The sequence below is a fragment of the Antechinus flavipes genome, chromosome X, assembly GCF_016432865.1.
Source record: "Antechinus flavipes isolate AdamAnt ecotype Samford, QLD, Australia chromosome X, AdamAnt_v2, whole genome shotgun sequence".
NCBI lineage: Eukaryota > Metazoa > Chordata > Mammalia > Dasyuromorphia > Dasyuridae > Antechinus > Antechinus flavipes.
Window position 1 is genome coordinate 32135889 of NC_067404.1, and position 17997 is coordinate 32153885.

The 17997-nt window shown below is 53.6% G+C and overlaps 1 protein-coding gene across 2 annotated transcripts in view; it reads right to left on the minus strand.

Moving 5' to 3' along the window:
• Positions 1–215: 215 nt before the first annotated feature.
• STARD8 (StAR related lipid transfer domain containing 8) overlaps positions 216–17997 on the minus strand; it is a 69474-nt gene continuing 51692 nt past the window's right edge. Inside the window, exons 2-14 of one of the 2 annotated variants that reach the window (XM_051968202.1) lie at positions 10627–10698; positions 9783–9864; positions 9570–9633; positions 7665–8869; positions 6032–6205; positions 5549–5708; positions 4711–4909; positions 3818–4025; positions 2885–2999; positions 2299–2505; positions 1278–1495; positions 997–1173; positions 216–634 (exon numbers count right to left, since the gene is read on the minus strand). In XM_051968202.1, coding sequence (XP_051824162.1) covers positions 520–634; positions 997–1173; positions 1278–1495; positions 2299–2505; positions 2885–2999; positions 3818–4025; positions 4711–4909; positions 5549–5708; positions 6032–6205; positions 7665–8869; positions 9570–9626 — 2835 coding nt within the window. In that variant the 5' untranslated portion in view covers positions 9627–9633; positions 9783–9864; positions 10627–10698 and the 3' untranslated portion in view covers positions 216–519. Of the gene's footprint in view, positions 635–996; positions 1174–1277; positions 1496–2298; positions 2506–2884; positions 3000–3817; positions 4029–4710; positions 4910–5548; positions 5709–6031; positions 6206–7664; positions 8870–9569; positions 9634–9782; positions 9865–10626; positions 10699–17997 lie in introns of both variants that reach the window. The other variant, XM_051968201.1, reaches the window with a different exon arrangement.

Consider the following 17997-nt stretch of genomic DNA (forward strand, 5'->3'; position numbering starts at 1 on the left):
TTCCCAGTCTGGGGCTCTCATTTGGGGGCCTCTTGGAAGCTGGCATTAACACTGGTTCAGATCCAGTCTAGGCCAGTCAAAGCAGACCTGCCCACTTTCTCTCCCTGCAAGCTCTGTTTCTCTCTCTCTCTCTCTCTGTCACTTTCTCTCTTCCTCTCTCTCTATCTCTCTCACTCTCTTTTTCTCACTCTCTCTCTCTCTCTAGTTCTCTCTCTCTCTCTCTCTCTCTCTCTCTCTCTGGGAGGGGAAGGAGCTCCTTCACTGGGGCTTGGGGTTTTCTGGCTGGTAAATAGGAGTTGCTCCAGGCCATCCATTTTCTATACCTCAAGATGAGGCAGTCAGGGGATGGGGATGGGGGCAGGGGTAAGGGAAAGGAAAGGGGGGGCCACATAGGCCACGCTGGGTGGCGAGGCCCTCGGCAGGCCCAGTTCAGGGGCCACATGTGTTTGCTCTCTTCAGCTAGCTATGCCGGGAAGACCCAAACGAGAGCATCCCTGGGCCCCACCTGGCCCCACCTGTTCACAGCTTTGTCTCAGGGATGGGCCGCATGGTGGCGAAGGAATCTCGGATCCTCGCCACCTCCATGGCGCACAGATGCCCAAACACCTTGTTATACCAGTCAGGAGAATGGCCCCTAGGGAAGTAAAAGCAGCAAGTCAGAGCAAGCAGAACATCCCAGCTTCTCCTCAGGATGTTCTGGACTGAGGGGAAGCCTTGACTCCAATAAGGATCTAGGGACACGTAGACAGAAGAGAGAAAAGGTTCTGGGATGGGGGAAAGAAGGGAGAGGAGCTGGAGGATCCCAGGGCCAGGGAGACGAAGGGAGGGGAGTGGGAGGATCCCAGAGCCAGGGAGGGGAGCAGGAGGATCCCAGAGCCAGGGAGGGGAGCAGGAGGATCCCAGAGCCAGGGAGGGGAGCAGGAGGATCCCAGAGCCAGGGAGGGGAGCAGGAGGATCCCAGGGCCAGGGGATCTCAGCCAGAGATGGGATTCTTACCGGAGGTCGGCCCTGCAAATGTGGATTAGGCGGGAGTGCCCCGGGCCGTAGGGTTCGATGAGGTACTGAGAGGTGAGCAGCATGGCTCGGACCCCAGACTCTGGAATTGGCTCCTCAGGCTCCAAAGACTGAGAAACAAGCAGACAGCCCCCTCGTGGTAGGTCTGAGCGCCACATCCTGGGGGAGGAAAGAGAAGTGAGCCAAGGGCAATCTGGCTGGGGAGGGCCCGCTGCCTGTTCCCCCCCCACCCCCCCACCCCCGCTCATGGGCGGGAAGCTCACCGGAGCACCACGAAGTCTCGGGAGGGCTGAGGGGCCATGCTGTCTGTGACGTAGTGGTAGACGTCCACCCCGGGGCCCAGGGACTCCAGCACGTGAGCCCGCAGCAGGTCCTCGTCCCACATGGCCCTTTCCCGTAGCACTCGATGCAGGACCGCCACGGGCGGAGCCGCCACCTCCGTGGTCACTTTCCACAGGCGCAGGGGGTGGCCATCCCGGACCTGTGGGACACTCGGAGGAGTCACCGCGCTGGTGCTGGCCCCCCGGGGCGGCCCACGATTCCTCACAGCACCCCTCTCCTGGGTCAATTCAAACCTCATTTCTCTGCCCTTTCTCTTCCCCTGTCCTGCTCCACCCCCCAACCTCTGACCCCTCAGGATACCCTCCGTCCTAACTTGTATGACCTAGGGTCCTTCCTCCCCTGTAGCCTGACTGGGTAGAAAGTTAGACGCTCTCTGAGATCCCGTGTATCCGTAACGTTCCGTTGGGGGGGCAGACGGGACGTCTGCTCTCTGGTTCCTGATGACCTACTCTTGAATAGCCCTATTATTTTATTTCTTGAGGGCTAATGGAGAAAGCATAAGGACTTGAAGTAAGGAAGGCCCAAGTAGGAGCCCTCCCTTGGACCCTGAGTAAGTCACTGACCCCTCTCAGCCTCTATTTCCCATCTGTGAAATGGGGATAACAATGGTATCCACCTCATAGGGTTGCATGAAGCAAAGGAGAGAATCTGCAAACTTAAAGCCCTTGACACGCATTTACCCTCCTAGTGCCTCAGGCAATCCCTTGAGAGCACAGTTCCAGAGAAGGTGGATTGAGTTTCCTGTCTAGGAGCTCCCCATGGCAGTGAAATGGAAAGGGCAGGCCCACTTTCCATCCCAGGCCTCGGTATTATCGTGTCCTCGGGCCGTAGGTACGGGCTCACCGTTGGGGTAGCCCCGAGCTGACCCGAGCGCTGGGGAAAGGGCCCCGGCCCGGTCCCCGGGGACAGCCCCGCCCCCGCTGACACCGCGGCCGCACTGACCTTCTTACTGGCCAGCTCCGTGTGCTGGGGTCCGGGCATGTTGAGCCAGCCCTTGAATCGCTCGGAGGCCTCCTGCAGCAGGCTCTGCACGCTCCCCTCCAGGTAGTCCCCGGGCTTGTCCCGGAGCTCGGCCAGAGCCAGGGGAGGGGAGTTGGGCTTGGTCACCACGTAGGAGTTGCACAGCTGCAGCATCATATCTTGGGGCACCTGGGGACGGCCAGAACACGAATGGATCCCCCAGCCTCTCTGGCGGCCCGGTTGGGTGCAGAAAGGAAAAAAGAAAGGGAGCCCCACGGGAAAAAAGGGAAATCTGAAGAAGGCCACCAGGGTGGGACCAAAACAGCCGAGGAAGAGTCCCCGGTCCGGAGAGCGGGACGCGCCCTCTTTGGGAGGAGGAGCCTCTCTTTGGAGCACTGCTCGTTAACACCCTACGACCATCTCTCTATTGGGGAATGGCTTTTGTTCTGACGTATCCGTTCCCTCTACATTATAGATATCAGATCTTTAGCAAATTTTCCGTGAAGATTCCTTCTCCCCGTTCGTCGTTTCCCTTCCGATTCCAAGCGCGCTGCTTTTGTCATCTCACCTGAAAGAGCTTCTTGCAATCCGTGATCATGTGGGACAGGCCCTGGGTGGCAGCCATGTTCTCGCTCAGGTCTCTCGGGGCCGGCTTGCCCGACTGGCCGCGTCTGGGAATAACTCTGGAGGAGACGACGGGAGGAAAAACCGCTGAGGTTCCCGGCCCGACCCCGCCCTGACCCCCCAGCTCCGAAAAACACGGATGGACGTGCGCCGAGTGCAGCAGACGCAGCACGAGGGAGGGCCGATCTTCCCTCCGGGGCCTTGGGCTCCAATGCGATCCCGAGCAAGTCAGTCCCCACTGTCCCCAAGACAACTTTACAACCCAAAGTTGTGGAAGGGGCGTCAATCGACAGAGGAAAAGGGAATCTCCCCCGTCAGAAGGCTGCCGGAGAAAAACCGAGGAACGAATATGTAAACGAGGAGGCAAACGAGCAAACGGACAAATAAATAATAGTCGTGGGCTCTACAAAATTCTCATTTTGTGGATGAGGAGGCTCCGGTTTTGAGCCAGATCCCTCGGTAAGGACACCGTCAGGTGGCCTGCCCCGGGATGCTCGCAGTTCCGCCTCCTCCCAGATCTGCCGAGAGAGCCAGGTATTGTGCATGGGTGCCGGGCTGACCCCTTGTGGGGTCTCCTTTCTAGGTCAGGTTCGAGGTCCCTCGGCCACAAGGCCAAGTCCAAGTACCTTCATTTCCACTCCTCTCCTCAACCCACCCAATCCCACTCCCTCCCATCCAGCTAGTAATTCTGGCAATCCTGCCATCCGGCCCGCCCCAGAATCCCCCTGCTTCTCACCGGACCAGCAAAGCCCGGGCCCCCCGACTCTTCCCTGAAGGACCTAATCCACTCAGCCCCGCCACCATCTCCCCGTGCTCCCCGCCGGCCGCACGTCATCTGGTCGCCAGCGTGTAGCCCGGCCCGGCCCCGACCCCTAACCTGGGTGAAGTGCTGTCCTTTGAGACGTTGAGGTGAAAGATGGAGGGTGCCAGGCACACGGCCAGGTTGCCGGCGGTCATTTGGTTTTCTTGAGCGGCAGCGATGTCACTCAGGAAGTAAAGCAAGGTCTGCAGCACCTCTCGGTTCTCATCAGGCAGCAGAACCACAGCTGCCTGGGCGGCCAACAGTTGCTGGTCCTTTGGGACAACTGCTGGGATAGGGAAGAAGGACCAAGTGACCCTCCCCAGATCCACCGGCCTGCGCTCCAGGCCCTCCCTCCCTTCATTGCTCCTCCCCGACCCTTCCCCCCCACCCCTGCCCCGCCCCGCCCCAGCCTTTGCCTGCAAAGCCCTTTAATGGGGCACAGGTGGATCTGGAGGACCCTCAGAATTCACTCCTGGAAGGGCTTTAGAGGCTACCACATCCAAATTGCACCCATTTTACAGAGGAAGAAACTGAGGCTTGGGGAGAATAAGTAGCTGACTCCAAGGTGCTCTAGCTCCAAATCCCACTCTCTTTCTATCATACCACACCCCTAATCTTTTCGGATGAGGAAATAGAGGCCCAAAGTTATAAGGGCAGATCGGAGCTGTGGGCTGCTCCTCTGCAGCGCCCTGTCTGGAAGCCATCAAATGGGATCTTTACAGCTTATTCTCCCTCTCCTAGAGCCACGCTACTTAAATTGGACCCTAGACAAGTCACTTCTCCTCTGAGCTTGAGTCTTTCTAGCTGTGAAATGGGACCGATCATATTTATACGACTCGTCTGTCAGAGCAACACTATACCCTCATCCTCCAGGCGAGGGAATGGACAAGTCCGAGGGCACAGGGCAAGCGCTAGGCCGAGCCTCGGGGCCGAGGCCCTTCCCCGAACAGTAGATCAAGCCCACTCACACTGGTACAGGCGCAAGAAGGTGGTGGTCAGCTTGCTGGTGAAGATGGGCTCCGGTAGGTCTCGGAAGTACTGCTTCAGCAGGTCCGCCACGTCGTAGGCCGACTGGCCTTCGTAGACCACGTGCTCCGGGGAGGCCTCGTTCATCTGCCTCAGGGTCTGGATCCGGGACTTCACTCCAGACTTGCGGAAAATGCCCACCTGGCCCAGCCAGAGGAGAGGAGAAAGCGGTGAAGAGGCCCGCCCTCAGCGGGAGGGCTCCCCCGCCGCCCGGCTCCAGGCAGGCTCCCGCTTCCCTCAGCTGCTCCTAGCGAGATGACCGGTCCCCCTTCGGGGCCGACGGGGTCACCTCAACCTACGGCTGGGGATCCGGTGGGAGCCCCGGGCCAGCCACGTCATCGCAGAGAAGGACACGGGAACCGAAAGACACGTGATGAAATCGGGCAACGTGTGAGCAAAACGGGACCGTGTGAGGTCAGCAGGAGCCCGGCAAAGACACAGAGGTCAAAGTGCAGAAGGTTCGGCCCTGGGGTGGGCTGGGGCAGATGCCAGAGGCTAAGGACCCTTCCATGAGCTCAGAGAGGATATGGGTGGGGGAGAAAATGGATTCTGGGATTAGACCTGAGAAGCAGGAAGAGGGAAGGGCATCCCAAGCTATGGGCAAGGGGCAATCGTAGGAGAATGAGGGGCTGTGGCTCTGCCGCCTGGGCCCCCGGGGCCAAGAGCAACCTCTTCCCTTGTACTTGGCTAACTCCCTTCGCACGCAACGAGCTTGGGTGACGGACCGGAGGCCGAAGCTCGGAGATGGCGCCCGAGGGGGACGTGGGGCCCACATCTCACCTGGTCCAGGCACTGGCTCCGGAGATAGCGCATGGCCTGCTGGATGCTCTGAGGCAGAGGCTGGCCTGTCCTCTGCATATGGATCAGGAGGGGCACGCCGAAGACGCTCTTGCCCTGATAGCTGGGAGTCTTGCTCCTTTTCATGAACTTGGGGACTGACCTGTCAAGGGCGGGAGGCCACGCTCAGAGCCCGGGCGAGGCCGAGGCCCGGAACTGGCGGGAGCTACCTGCCTGGAACCATGTCCCACGGCCAGATTCTCCCCGAAGAGGGCTAACACCACTTCGGTCGTGCCTTAGACACAGCTCGGGCCTTAGACACAGCTCGGGCCCATTTTGCACACTCAGTCCCACTTTCCTCCCCAGGAGCACATCGTGGGCTGCGCACCTTCCCGAGACACCTCCCTGGTGCGCCTATACCCCCGCACCCGATAGTCTGCCTCACCGGAGGCTCTCCCCAAGGCTCCCAGCAACACCCTTGCTCACCAGGCCCAGGTCTGCTTGTGGGGCACAGAGTATTTCTCCATTAAGGCCGTGAGCCGTAGAAGGGACCCCTTGTGGAGCAGGTTGAGCTGGGCCACGGACTGGCGGTTGAGCTCAAGGGAAGCCGAGTTGAGGCTGGGCCGGTGGGAGTTCTGGAAGCTGTGCCAGCGGAGCTTCCTGGTGGGGAGAGAGAAAAGTGGGGTTCGGGAACTGCTCATCTCCATTTCCCTCCAATAGCACCTGTCCTCTGGAATCAGCTTCCATTCGTACCATGCTCATCTAGGGGCACAACCGGGGCTGTTACTCTTGGATTTCTTTGGCTCCCCAGTGCCTCGCACACACTATCTGCTTAAATAACACCTCAATATCTCCCGGGGTCATTCATCGGTCCTGTCCAATGCGGGATATCGGCTCCCACAGGGCCACCGAAGAGCTGGCTAGAGAAGGCGGCTTGTCGTCCCTAACGTCAAAGGTCAATGACCCACGTACAGTGTTCGGGCTAGATCCCGAGAACCCTACTGTTGACCTGAAACCTCAGGGGCCTTTTAAGTCTAACTCCCCCATTTCACAGAAGAGGAAACTGAGACCCAGGGAGGGGAGGCACGCCACCTGGGATCTGACAAGTCATAAATTATAAAGCTGGGATCTGAACCCAGCTCTTTAACCTCCAAATTCCGTGTTCTTTCCCTGTCCCGCTGCCTCCCGTCTATGGGGAGATCAGCCCCTACTTTCCCACAGGGTAAAAGTGCTACAGACTCACTCCCTGCTTTCCACTCATAATTTCCAGGCCCAGGTTCCCAGGCTTTGGCAAAATTAGGCTCAAAAGACTCCAACCGACTCCCATGCGCTCCGTGAGCCAATGGCATCAAGTGAGCCTGCAGAGGCATCTGGGCCGAGGCCACTAGAGGGCAACAGAGGCCGCTGCTCGTGGCCGCTCAGTTAGCCCCAGCTTGAGCTCCCTGGGGTGTGGGAGAAAGCCTGTGCACACCGGAAGGCCCCCTCTGGCTCTCCCTGCCCCGGTCCCTGCCACGGTCACTCAACAGAGCACCACAAGGAGGCCACAGGGAGAGAGAATGCAGAGTCTGTGTGGGCCTGGGAAGCTCTTGTGGGTCGGGGGGAGAGGGAGAAGGGAAGGTCGGGGGAAGAGGGTTGGGGGCTCCCTCTACTTCCTGTGCCGGAGTGATGCCCTGCATGTCAGGAGTTTCTGGCTAACAGAACTAAGGCATCTCCACTGGGGGAGGGGGGGAGGGAAGGCCAGAAAAAATGAGAACACGGGGTGTAGGGATGAATGTTGAAAATTAGGCATATTTAAATTTTGAAAATAAAAAGCTTTTAATTAAAAAAAAAAAACCAAGGCACGTGGGTAGCACCTCCACTGCCAATGGCTGCCTATAGAGCCAGTCACTTCTTTAGCAGTCTCGGTTGTCACATCCAGAAAACGAAGGAATGGACAAGATCGCTTCCTCTTCGGACATGACATCCCCCGTGAGGCCCCTCCCAGCTCTGCATTTCCCTGTTCCGAGGCCCGTCCCCACTGCCATTCCCCGTTCCAAGGCTGTCCCAAAGCTGTCCCAGCTCTGCATTCTGGGTTGTGACCTCCTGTATCAGCAGTTGCCACGTTTCCTCGGTAACTCACCTGCAGGGCCTGGTAAGCGAAGCTCCCACGCCGGAGTCCCGGCGCTCTCGTATCTCGGTCTCCTCGGTTTCGTTCAGGGAGTTTCCGGTGCTGTCGAAGTCACTGGCAGACGTCCCCACGTCAGACATGGAGTGCTCCTCTTCCAGGTGCAGGCTAAAGGGGAAAGCCTGCTCTCCGACCGAATCCGTGTCCTCCTCCTCTTCTTCATCCTCCTCTTCCTGACGAGGCGGCCCCATTTCCGGGCACACGGCCTGGGACCAGAGCTCCACGTGTTTCTGTAGGCCCCACATGTCCTGGAGGATGTCGTCCAGCTGGGCACAGTTGGCCTCGGGCTCCGAGTCTCTCGGCTCCTCCCCCCTGCCCGCCATCTCGGGTATGTTGTCGTAGACGCTGAGGCGGCTGTCCATGGAGCTGCACGAGCCCCGCCGTTTCTCTGGGCCCCAGCTCCCCGGCTTCTGCCAGTCCACTAGGCGGCGCCCTTCCTTGGGGCACAGGCTCTCGATGGACAGAGATCGGGGGAAGGTACCCGGCTTGTGGTCCCCCGGCACGTGCACCAAGCAGGCCTGCCAGCGTCCGTGCTGCTGTTGCTGCCACTTTGACTCTGGCGCGGGCCCCGGGCCCCGAGCCCCGGCCCCCTCAGTCTCTGTGTCTGGATCCTGGCTCTTGGAGGAGTAGAAGCCGGCCGAGAGAAAGCTCCGGCGGCTGTGGAAGGAGAAAGCCTTCCCGAGCTTATCGGGGGCGGCGGCCTTGGCGGCAGCGTTGGGCTCCCCCGGGGCCGGCCTGGCCTCGGGGCTTCCCGGCTTCTCCCTCCTCCGCAGAGAGTCGAGGTGCCGGAGAAAGCTTCGGGTACGGCGTTTCCTCGGCTTGTCCGAGGGGCCGTCCGCCTCCTGGGGCAGGCCGAGGAGGGAGCTGGGGCTGGGGGCCCACGTCGGCGACTCGAGCTGGGCCCCGGCCTGATCTGGGGGCTCCGGAGGGGGCGACACCACGATAGCCAGAGCGTCCCGAGCCATATCGCCGGGCTGGCTGGCCTGGGATGCGGCGCTGACGTTGGTGAGGATGCTCTCGTGGCTGGAAGCCGCCCACAGGCCCGCTCCGGGGGACACCACCAGGTCCGGAGAGCCCAGGCGGGACCAGCGCCGACTATCCCGTTGGAAAGTCCAATTGTTGCTGATGGCGCACAAGTCTTCCTCCTCTGGGTCTTCATTCTGCACGAGATTCCCAAGAGTCAGAGTCCCCAGCTCGGGCCCATGGGCTTCATGGGTCAATCCCAGCCCCGCCAGCCACCCTCCAGGGAGTTGGGAGACTCCAGGGAGACCCCAACTCTCTTCACACCCCCACAAACCCCCAGAAGAAAGGAAACAGAATGAAATGGGACAGAGGATCCCAGGAGTCGACTCGGTGGTCCGGCCTGGGGACGAGGCCGTCCTAGCTTGGGAAATAGCTTCTCTGAGAGGCAAGACTCCATTGAGTAAATAACTACTGGGTTTTACTGCAAAAGGTAACAGAAGTCACGAGACCTGGGTGCTTCGGGCCTGATGCAAAGCGCCCGGCACCCAGCGGGCAATCAATGAATGTTGTCGATTGACTGACTGCCACCAACCGGTGGCGTGACCTTGGACAAGTCCCTGCCCCTGCAGGGGTCATGGATCTCTTCTGAAAAATGAATCGAGATCTGCTCAGGAGGGTCAATCGAGGGTGAGCTGCCCTGGTTGCGGCTCACGGAGGCTCCCCGGCCTCTTCCCCCGAAATCCTCGCGGACGCCGCCCCGTTCGGAGAGGCCGTCCGGCCACCCGGAGGAGGGAACTGCTCCCCCCCACACACACGCACAACCTGGATCCCCATATGGCACATTCGCTCAGCACTCCCCGCCTTCCCCATGGGCCTGTGCCGGGGGCCTAGCCTCACCGCTTTGCGCTGACTGCGAACCTCCAGTTTCATCGAGGCGCAGGCGTTGAGGGTCATCAGTCTCCTACAAAAGAGGAGCAGAGGGAAAAAGCGTTCAGACACGCATCCCCTTTCTGACACCAACCCAACATTAGCACTGGCCCCATCAGAGCTCCTCAGCTCAGAAGGCGTCTTCCCCTTGCGACCTGGGGCCTTTTCTCTAGCCAGCCTTACCGGCAGAGGGCACGCAGGGAATCCTGGTCCAAAAAGCCATGGTCCTTCTTCACAGAGGTGATATCCAGAGGGAAGAGAGAATCTGGGGGGACAGGAAGGGGGTGTGGTGAAAACCACAGAAATGTTGGGGGTCGGGGGGAATCACGGAAAACAGACTCTACTAGATCCTGGGGAAGGGGATCCCAAATGTAGGCTGTGTCAGACCTGGGGAAGGGGATTCCCAAATGCAGACTCAGGGCCTGGGGAGGAGGGCTCCCAGACCACAGACTGTGCCAGAGTCTGGAGCCAGACGCCTGAGAACTGTGGATACACGTGTGGAGCGGGGGAGAAGGCGTGTATTTTACAGAAGCTCCAGAGAAGGGAAGAGCCGTGCCCCAGCCGGCTCAAGAGACTCTGCCGCGGTCAGACAAGCCTCCGGACAAACCGGCCCGGCGTCCGCTTACTCTTCTAGGAATTCCTTACGGAGTTTCAGGGCAGGAATCGGGCCGCACCATCTGTCAGTTCTCCCCCCTGGAGGCTCCACGGGGAGGAAACCCTCTTGTGGCCCCAGAAGCTCGGGTCAGAGATGAGGGCTGGGGCCCGCACATCATACCCGGAGCCCGGGAGCTCGGCGGCCCGGGCCCTTGGCCCGTCCAAAGTTCCAGAAGCAGCCGCTGGGCCCCCGGCCTCCACCCCTGCACACAGTGGGCGGCGGAGAGCTCGGGGCTCAGCCTCTGCCGCTCAGTTACGTGAGAGAAGGGACTTGTTGGGCCACTTTCCCAGGAGCCCCCTGGACCACAAGCAGAGGGAAGTCAGAGATGGAGGGAGGGGGTCTCCAGTGAGTGCCCAGAGGGTTAGCCCTTACCTTCATAGAGCTGGGCATACTGGGGAAACCCCGCTGCTCGCAGCCAGTCACAAGCTTTCTTAGCCTCAATTTCTGAAACAGAGAACAAGCGAAAGTCAGTGTTGGGGGGGAGGGGGCCTGGAGATGGGCAGGGATGGGGAAGTTGGGAATGGGGGGGGATGGGAGAGAAGCCTCTGTCCCTCCAGCAGGTGAGCCCAGAGGGCGGATTCAAGAACGAAGCAGGAACAAGACTGAGATCCTGAGTAAATCCCACGAAACACCCAAGTGGGGGCTCTGAGGGGACCCCCTCCTCTGCCAAACAAACGTGTGGTCTTTTTCAGCTCCCTCGGCCTCGTTTCCTCCGGTCGAAACCGCTCATTATACAGGCTAGGGAAACTGAGGCCCAGAGAAGGGAAATGACTGCTACGGGTCATTCGGAGAGCCAGGAGCTCCCACTCCAACATCCACATCCTTTCCCTGGTAGCCCACGGTGAAGGAGAAAGCAAAACAGGCATGAAAGGTAGGATTCACCCGCAGGTCTCACCTCTTTCAAAAAATTACCCAAGAGGCAAGGAAATAAAAAACCCAGGAATAAAAACTAACCTAGCGTTAGGTTTCTTCTGGTTTCTCCTATTTCAGGCCAACATCTATGAAGGGAGGATTGGAGGAGGGAGCCACAGGAAAAGTAGACCCCCTAATGATCATTTGGACCAGAGGGGACTGTACTGAGCTCTCCGGGCAAGACCTAAAGCACCCTGGGCCCACCCTCCAAGGTCACAAAGAATAGAGGAAGATACATGAGAACTGATGGAAGAGAACTGGAACCTTTCTCAGATCAAACTTTCATTACTACTCCCTTTGCTCAAAAACCATCAAAGGCTCCCTGTTTCCTAGGGAATCAAGTTTCATCTCCTGTCCAAGTCTTTCAAAGCCTTCTCTAATTGGGTCCAACTTTATCTCCCATGACTCCTTCCCCACTGCCCCATCCCCCCTCCACCTCCCCAGAACAGTCTTTCTCGGTCTGCCTCTCCACCTCCCTCTCTCCCGGTCAGGCTGATCTCCTTGCTCCTTACTACCCCATCCCGCTCCCCACCCCAGCCCTCAAAGATTCCCGGCTCTCCAAGGCCCACCCAAGCCAGGTGGCCTTTCCCGCCCAGCCCAGCCATGGCGATGTCTTCTTTTCCCAGCATTCAGTCTAGACTGCAGACTAGCCCACCATATATCGTCCACTACTGTTGTAAACATGCATCTCTGGTCTCCTTCGCGGGGCTCAGCCCTGGCTGTGGAACCCTAAGCCAGAAGGCTGCTTCTCCCCTGCCTGCCACGCCCCCCATCCATCCCCAAGCGTTTCCTCTCCCCATCTCTCCACCCCCAGAACCCAGCCTCGCTATGCCGGCCCCACCACTGCCAAGGTCAAGGCCCTTCTGGTGGGTCAGGCGTGGCCTCCCAGAGAGAAGGGATCACTTTTTCCAAGACCGGAAGAGCGTTCCCTTCCATACCCTCCCTCCAAAGGAAATCCAGGATGGGATCTTGGCAGCCAGGCCCAACAGACAAGACAAGACAGTATTTCTGAGAAGCTAGGCAGGGACCATGGCTGGGGGGGGGGGTGGGGAACGGCAGCGGGGAGGGGTATTGGGGAAGGGAGATGGGGCAGAAGGAGGACAAGGTCAGGAAATGGATCGGAAAAGAGCGATGAAGACTCGAAGAACAGGTCACAGACAGATGTGATCTCTAGGCTGGAAGGAGGTTGCTTGGACGGGCCTTGGGAGGCTTTGTGGTCTGCCTGGTTTTATTTTTAATATTCCTATCTCCAGACTTAGCACCATGCTCCCAACGTTAGAAGTATTTCATAAAATGCGTTCTTTCTTTCCATGGAGTTCATAAAGTTCTTTTCTCACTATGTATTTCATGAAATGCTTTCATTCTTTTCTTTCTACATATGGAATAAAATCTTTCTTTCTTTCTTTCTTTCTTTCCTTCCTTCCTTCTTTCTTTCCTTCCTTCTTTCCATGTATTTCATAAAATTCTTTTCTCTGTATGTATTTCATGAAACACTTTCATTCTTTTCTTTCTACATATGAAATAAAATGTTTCTTTTCTTTCTTTCTTTCCTTCCTTCTTTCTTTCTTTCCTTCCTTCTTTCCATGTATTTCATAAAATTCTTTTCTCTGTATGTATTTCATGAAACATTTTCATTCTTTTCTTTCTACATATGAAATAAAATGTTTCTTTCCTTCTTTCTTTCTTTCTTCCTTTCTTTTTCTTTCTTTCCTTCCTTCCTTCCTTCTTTCTTTCCTTCCTTCTTTCCATGTATTCCATAAAATTCTTTTCTCTGTATGTATTTCATGAAATACTTTCTTTCTTTTCTTTCTACTTTTGAAATAAAATGTTTCTTTATTTCCTTCTTTCTTTCTTTCTTTCTTTCCTTCCTTCCTTCCTTCCTTCCTTCTTTCCTTCTTTCTTTCTTTCCATGTATTTCATAAAATTCTTTTCTCTGTATGTATTTCATGAAATACTTTCATTCTTTTCTTTCTCTATATGGAATAAAATATTTCTTTCTTTCTTTCTTTCTGCCTTTTTTTCTTTCCATGTAGTTCATAAAATTCTTTTCTCTATATGTATTTAATGAAATTCTTTCTTTTCTTTCTACATATAAAGTGTTTCTTTCCTCCTTTCCATATATTTCATAAAATTCTTTTCTCGTCTGTGTTTAATGAAACGCTTTCTTTCTTTCCTTTCTGCACATGGAATAGCAGGCTTTCTTTCTTTCCTGTCATTTGTTCAGCTTGCAAGTTAGGGGCCCTTGCAGATGGCATCAACGGGAAGGAAAAGGCTCCTCAAGGCTGGCCCTTGGGTTCAACACCTACTCTCAGATGGCGTGGGTATCAGAGCATATAAGGACATGTGTGTGCACACGCGTATTTACTTCCACGAACGGTAAATAAGTGTCGCAAAACCCTTTCACCAAAAAAGACGACCGGATCCAGAGCCAGGTCCCGTAGTTTCAGAGGAAGATCACAGACTGGCAGAGCCGAGAAGGCCCTTAGAACACTGAGCGCCGATGCTTGGGAAGGGAGCTACTTTCAAATATACAAACATTATTTTTACATGTAACTGAGAAAAAATAAAGAAAAGCATTTTAACAACAATAAGAACATTCTATATTCTATGGCTTATACCCTAAGGTTCCTTGCAGTTCTTAGAATATAGATTACTAGAACAAGAGGAGGAGCCTAGAGCCTAAACAAAGAGACTTCTCCACGGTCACGTGGCTGGAAACCCGATCTCCCGATTGCTGGTCCCTGATCTAGCCATCATTGAAAAGAAACTGGGCGACTCCTCATTGGACAGTGAGGGAAACTGAGGCTCACAGACAGGAACTGACTCATACAAAGTTACACAAGTAGCAAGAGGTTAGGATCTGAAGCCAGTTCTTCCGACTCAAATCCAGAATTCTTTGGCTGTTGCTACAGATGAAGACTGTGGATATAGTTGGAAATAAAGTATAAAAAACGATTGGCAAAAAAAAATAAATAAAATTTAACCAAATTGTTTCTCTGCAATTCTAGGAACCCAAACACCATGATGTGATGGAACCAATTGTTCAATCTTCAGTGTAGGCAGGTATTCATCGGGGTTTGATTATTTTAAGTATCTAGATTTAAGAAAGTGATAAAGAAGATGTGAATAATGCAGGTGAAATTTCTCTCTCTTTCTCTCTCACACACACATCCCGGGGAGCTGGTTGTTAAACATTCACCAGCACAACCCTGGTTAGGACCTTCTAGAAAAGGCCTTTCCTCCACTAACATGCCTGAAAAGGGTAGTTCTGTTACACAAACCCCCTCCCCAGATGTCATTGCTTCCCTCTAATACATGCAAAGGGCTCACCCCACGTCTTCTCTCTGGCTAACCTCAATCTCCTCGCCTGAATTTCGATTCTTTGCCTATTGTTCTGACTTCAGTGGAGACAGAAAATGGCTAACAAGCTCCCTCCATATAAAAGCCCCTCCAGAAACTGATAACTATCAGGTTGTCGAATAAAACCCTACGCTTAGATTTAAAAAATAACTCGATGGAAATAGAACTTTGCAGGGAAACAGAAGCAGCCATGTGAAAACTGCCTAGAGAGTCCAACACAGAGGACGGCAGATCCAACAAACATCCTCATTCTCTTTTGTTTGAAGGCCTCCAAGGGGGAGCGCCTCACACCCTCGGAAGGTAGCTGCTTCTCCTTTTAGAGGTAGAAAGTTGCTCCCTGCCTCAACTTACCCCAGGGCCAAACCCAATGAGTCTAGTCTCTCCTCCATATGACGGCCCCTCCCATATATGAGGACGGCTTTCTCTCAGGAAGGAACCTGCCTTATGTTGTAGGTGCTATACTTTGAGAAGGACATTTATAAGCTGGGTAGCACCCAGAGGAAGGTGGCTGGACACCATGTTCCACAGGGAATTTGGGATGTTTACCCAGAAAAGAGGCAAGTGGGAGAAAGGGGGGAAGAAAAACAGTGTCAGAGATATTCAAAGGGCTGGCACGTGAAAAAGGGCTCAGTCTTCGGCCCAAGTTGCTTTTGGCCCAAGGGGTCAAAGGAGAAGAATCAGAATTGATGGGATCAGAGTAACAGAGACGGAGACTTTGTTTCCATAGGATGAAAGAACTATCTCAATAGATAGTGGTGCCCCAATGGCCTCTCATTGGGCTCATCGTATTAAAGATGCCCACCCAGGTGAAGGTGGGACTTGGAGTCCTCTAAGGCTCCCCCCAGTTCTGAGACTGTAAACAGAAAAGACCGCTTGCCTCCATGATTTCTCTCCGATACTCTCCCTCTCATTTATGATATAGGACATCGTTCTGGAGATGAAGTAGGGACCTGAGCTCGACTCCCAAGGAGAATTCGGGCAGGGCTAAGAGAAAGACTTGGGCATGTTCAGTTGCACGCAAAGGACACCCAATCTTGGAATCAGGGCAATAAACAAGGGACTAATAACCTGAACCCTGACCTTCTTTCTCTGGGAAACAGCAAAAAAAAAAAAAAAAAAAAAAAAAAAAAAAAAAAAAAAAAAAAAAAAAAAAAAAAAAAAGTAGTCAAAGAACAGACATGAAAAGGTAGTTTTCCAAGCTATTTACAATCACCTGAAAAAATCCCCCCAGATCACCAATTGTCCAAGAAACTGGAATTAAAACAACTCAGAGGTTCCACTTTATACCTATCAGATTGGGAAAGTTAAAAAAAAAGGGGGGGAATGACAGATGCTGGAGGGGCTGTTGGAAATCAGGCACATTAATGCACCACCGGCAGAGCTATAAAAAAGATCTACCCATTTGGAAAATAATTTGGAACGATGCTCAAAAGAGCCACTAAAATGTGTATATCCTCTGACCCAGCGACGCCGCCGAAGAGATCAAAGAAAGAGGAAAAGGATCCTCTTCTACAAAATGATTTATAGCAGCTTTTTGAGGTAGACAAGAATTGTAAACTAAGACGTTTCCCATCCACTGGGGAATGGCTGAACAAATTATGGTGTACAAATGGATGGAATACTATTGTTCTCTAATGATGAAAGGGATGCTTTCGGTGAAACCTGAGAAAACTTGCATGAACTGATACATGTTGAAGTGAGCAGAACCGGGAGAACAAATCAGAGTGCAAAAACCACTTTGAAAGACTTAAGAATGTTACTCAATGCAATGATCGACCAGGATCTCAAAGAATCGATGACGCAGGCTGCTCCCCACCTCCTGACAGAAAGGGGGTGGATTCCGAGTGAAAAAGGAGACATACATTTTGTAGACACGGTCAATGTGGAAATTGCTTTTGTTTGTTATTTTTCTTTCTTCTTTTATATTGGTGGGAGTAGAGAAGTGGGAGGAAGGAAGGCTGATTTTTGTTCATTAAAAGAACAAATTTGGATTTTCAAAAGGGGCACTGAGTCTGGCATGTGACCATGTTACTTCCTCTCTGAGACTCCCTTCTGCTATCTTCTTCATATTCTACAGCTAGAATGAACTTTGGAAATCCCGCTTCATTTTTCTTACTCATTTTCTTTCCTTTTTTGAGCTGATTTTTCTTGTGCAACAAGAGAATTGTATCAATATGTTTATACGTATCGGATTCAACATATATTTTAACATGTTTAGCATATAGTGAATTGCTTGCCATCTAGGGGAGGGGGTGGGGGTAAGGAGAGGAAAATCTGAAACACAAGGGTCAGTGTTGAAAAAGTATCCATGTATCTGTTTTAAAAATAAAAAGCTTTATAAAAAATCCCACTTCATTTTATTTTTAGACTTTTTCTTTACACTGTTGTATTGATGCCTCTTTTTGTGTTTTTATGCCATAGTCCTTTACTTCCCCCTCCCCATTCCCATCTTCCCTAGTGAGAAACAGCAACAAAGACTACAATGATCTCATCCATTCTCTACCACGAGGGAGGTGCTATGTTATCCCTCGTTTCTTCTCACTGCTTTTTCATGACTCGGCTTCGTTTTAGTGATCTTTCCACTTATACCGCTGTACTCATTTGGTGTTTTCTTTTTGATTCTATTCATTTCACTCCCTCACACAAATCTTTCCATGTTTCTCTAAATTCCACATCATTTTTGAGTAGAATAATATCCACATTTATAGACCACGGCTTTTTCAGCCATTCCCCAACCGACGGACAGCTACGAATGGCGTGACACATGGCGGTCCTCCGTTTCCCATCTTGACCCTACTTGGGGTCCCTCTTGCCGTAGCAGAAGTAACATCTGCAAGGGTTCCTGCCAAAAGAATGGGTCAGTTTTCCCCCAAGAGGCAGGAAGGCCGTTCTGAGACTTGACTGGGCTAGAGTACTGGGATTCAAACTGACGACATAGCCTCTCCATCACCTGGCCCACAGAAAGGCTCAGAGTGCCGCAAGAATCCCCACCCTCCTCTGATCCTACATATGCTGCGTGGAGAAGAGCGTGGAGAAGAGGGAGCCACCTCCCCTTGAAACAATCTTTAATTATACATGCCATGCTAGTGTATTTAAATACATTTTTTCAAGTTCAGTGCTGGACAGTCTATGAGGATCTCATTGGGTTCCAATCCCAAACCCAAACCACTGCACCAGCCTGCACTGGGGCCAGTCTGCAACAAGTTCAGTTGCAGTGATCTGCTGCATCAAAGTGTACAGACGGCTTAGTGACTTTCCTTGGACCTCCTTCTCAGCTCTAGCCAGGACTCCCCGACATGGACAACGATGGGAGTAACCATTTATCTCCTTTCACCATTTATCTATTGAAGACTACCCCTCCCCTGAAAGTCTGACGCAAACAACTGAAGAGCATTATGGAGACGGAACAAGCTCCAAACTTACAGTGAGAGAAATGAAGATAAAGCAACCCAGGTTTCACAGGACAAGAAG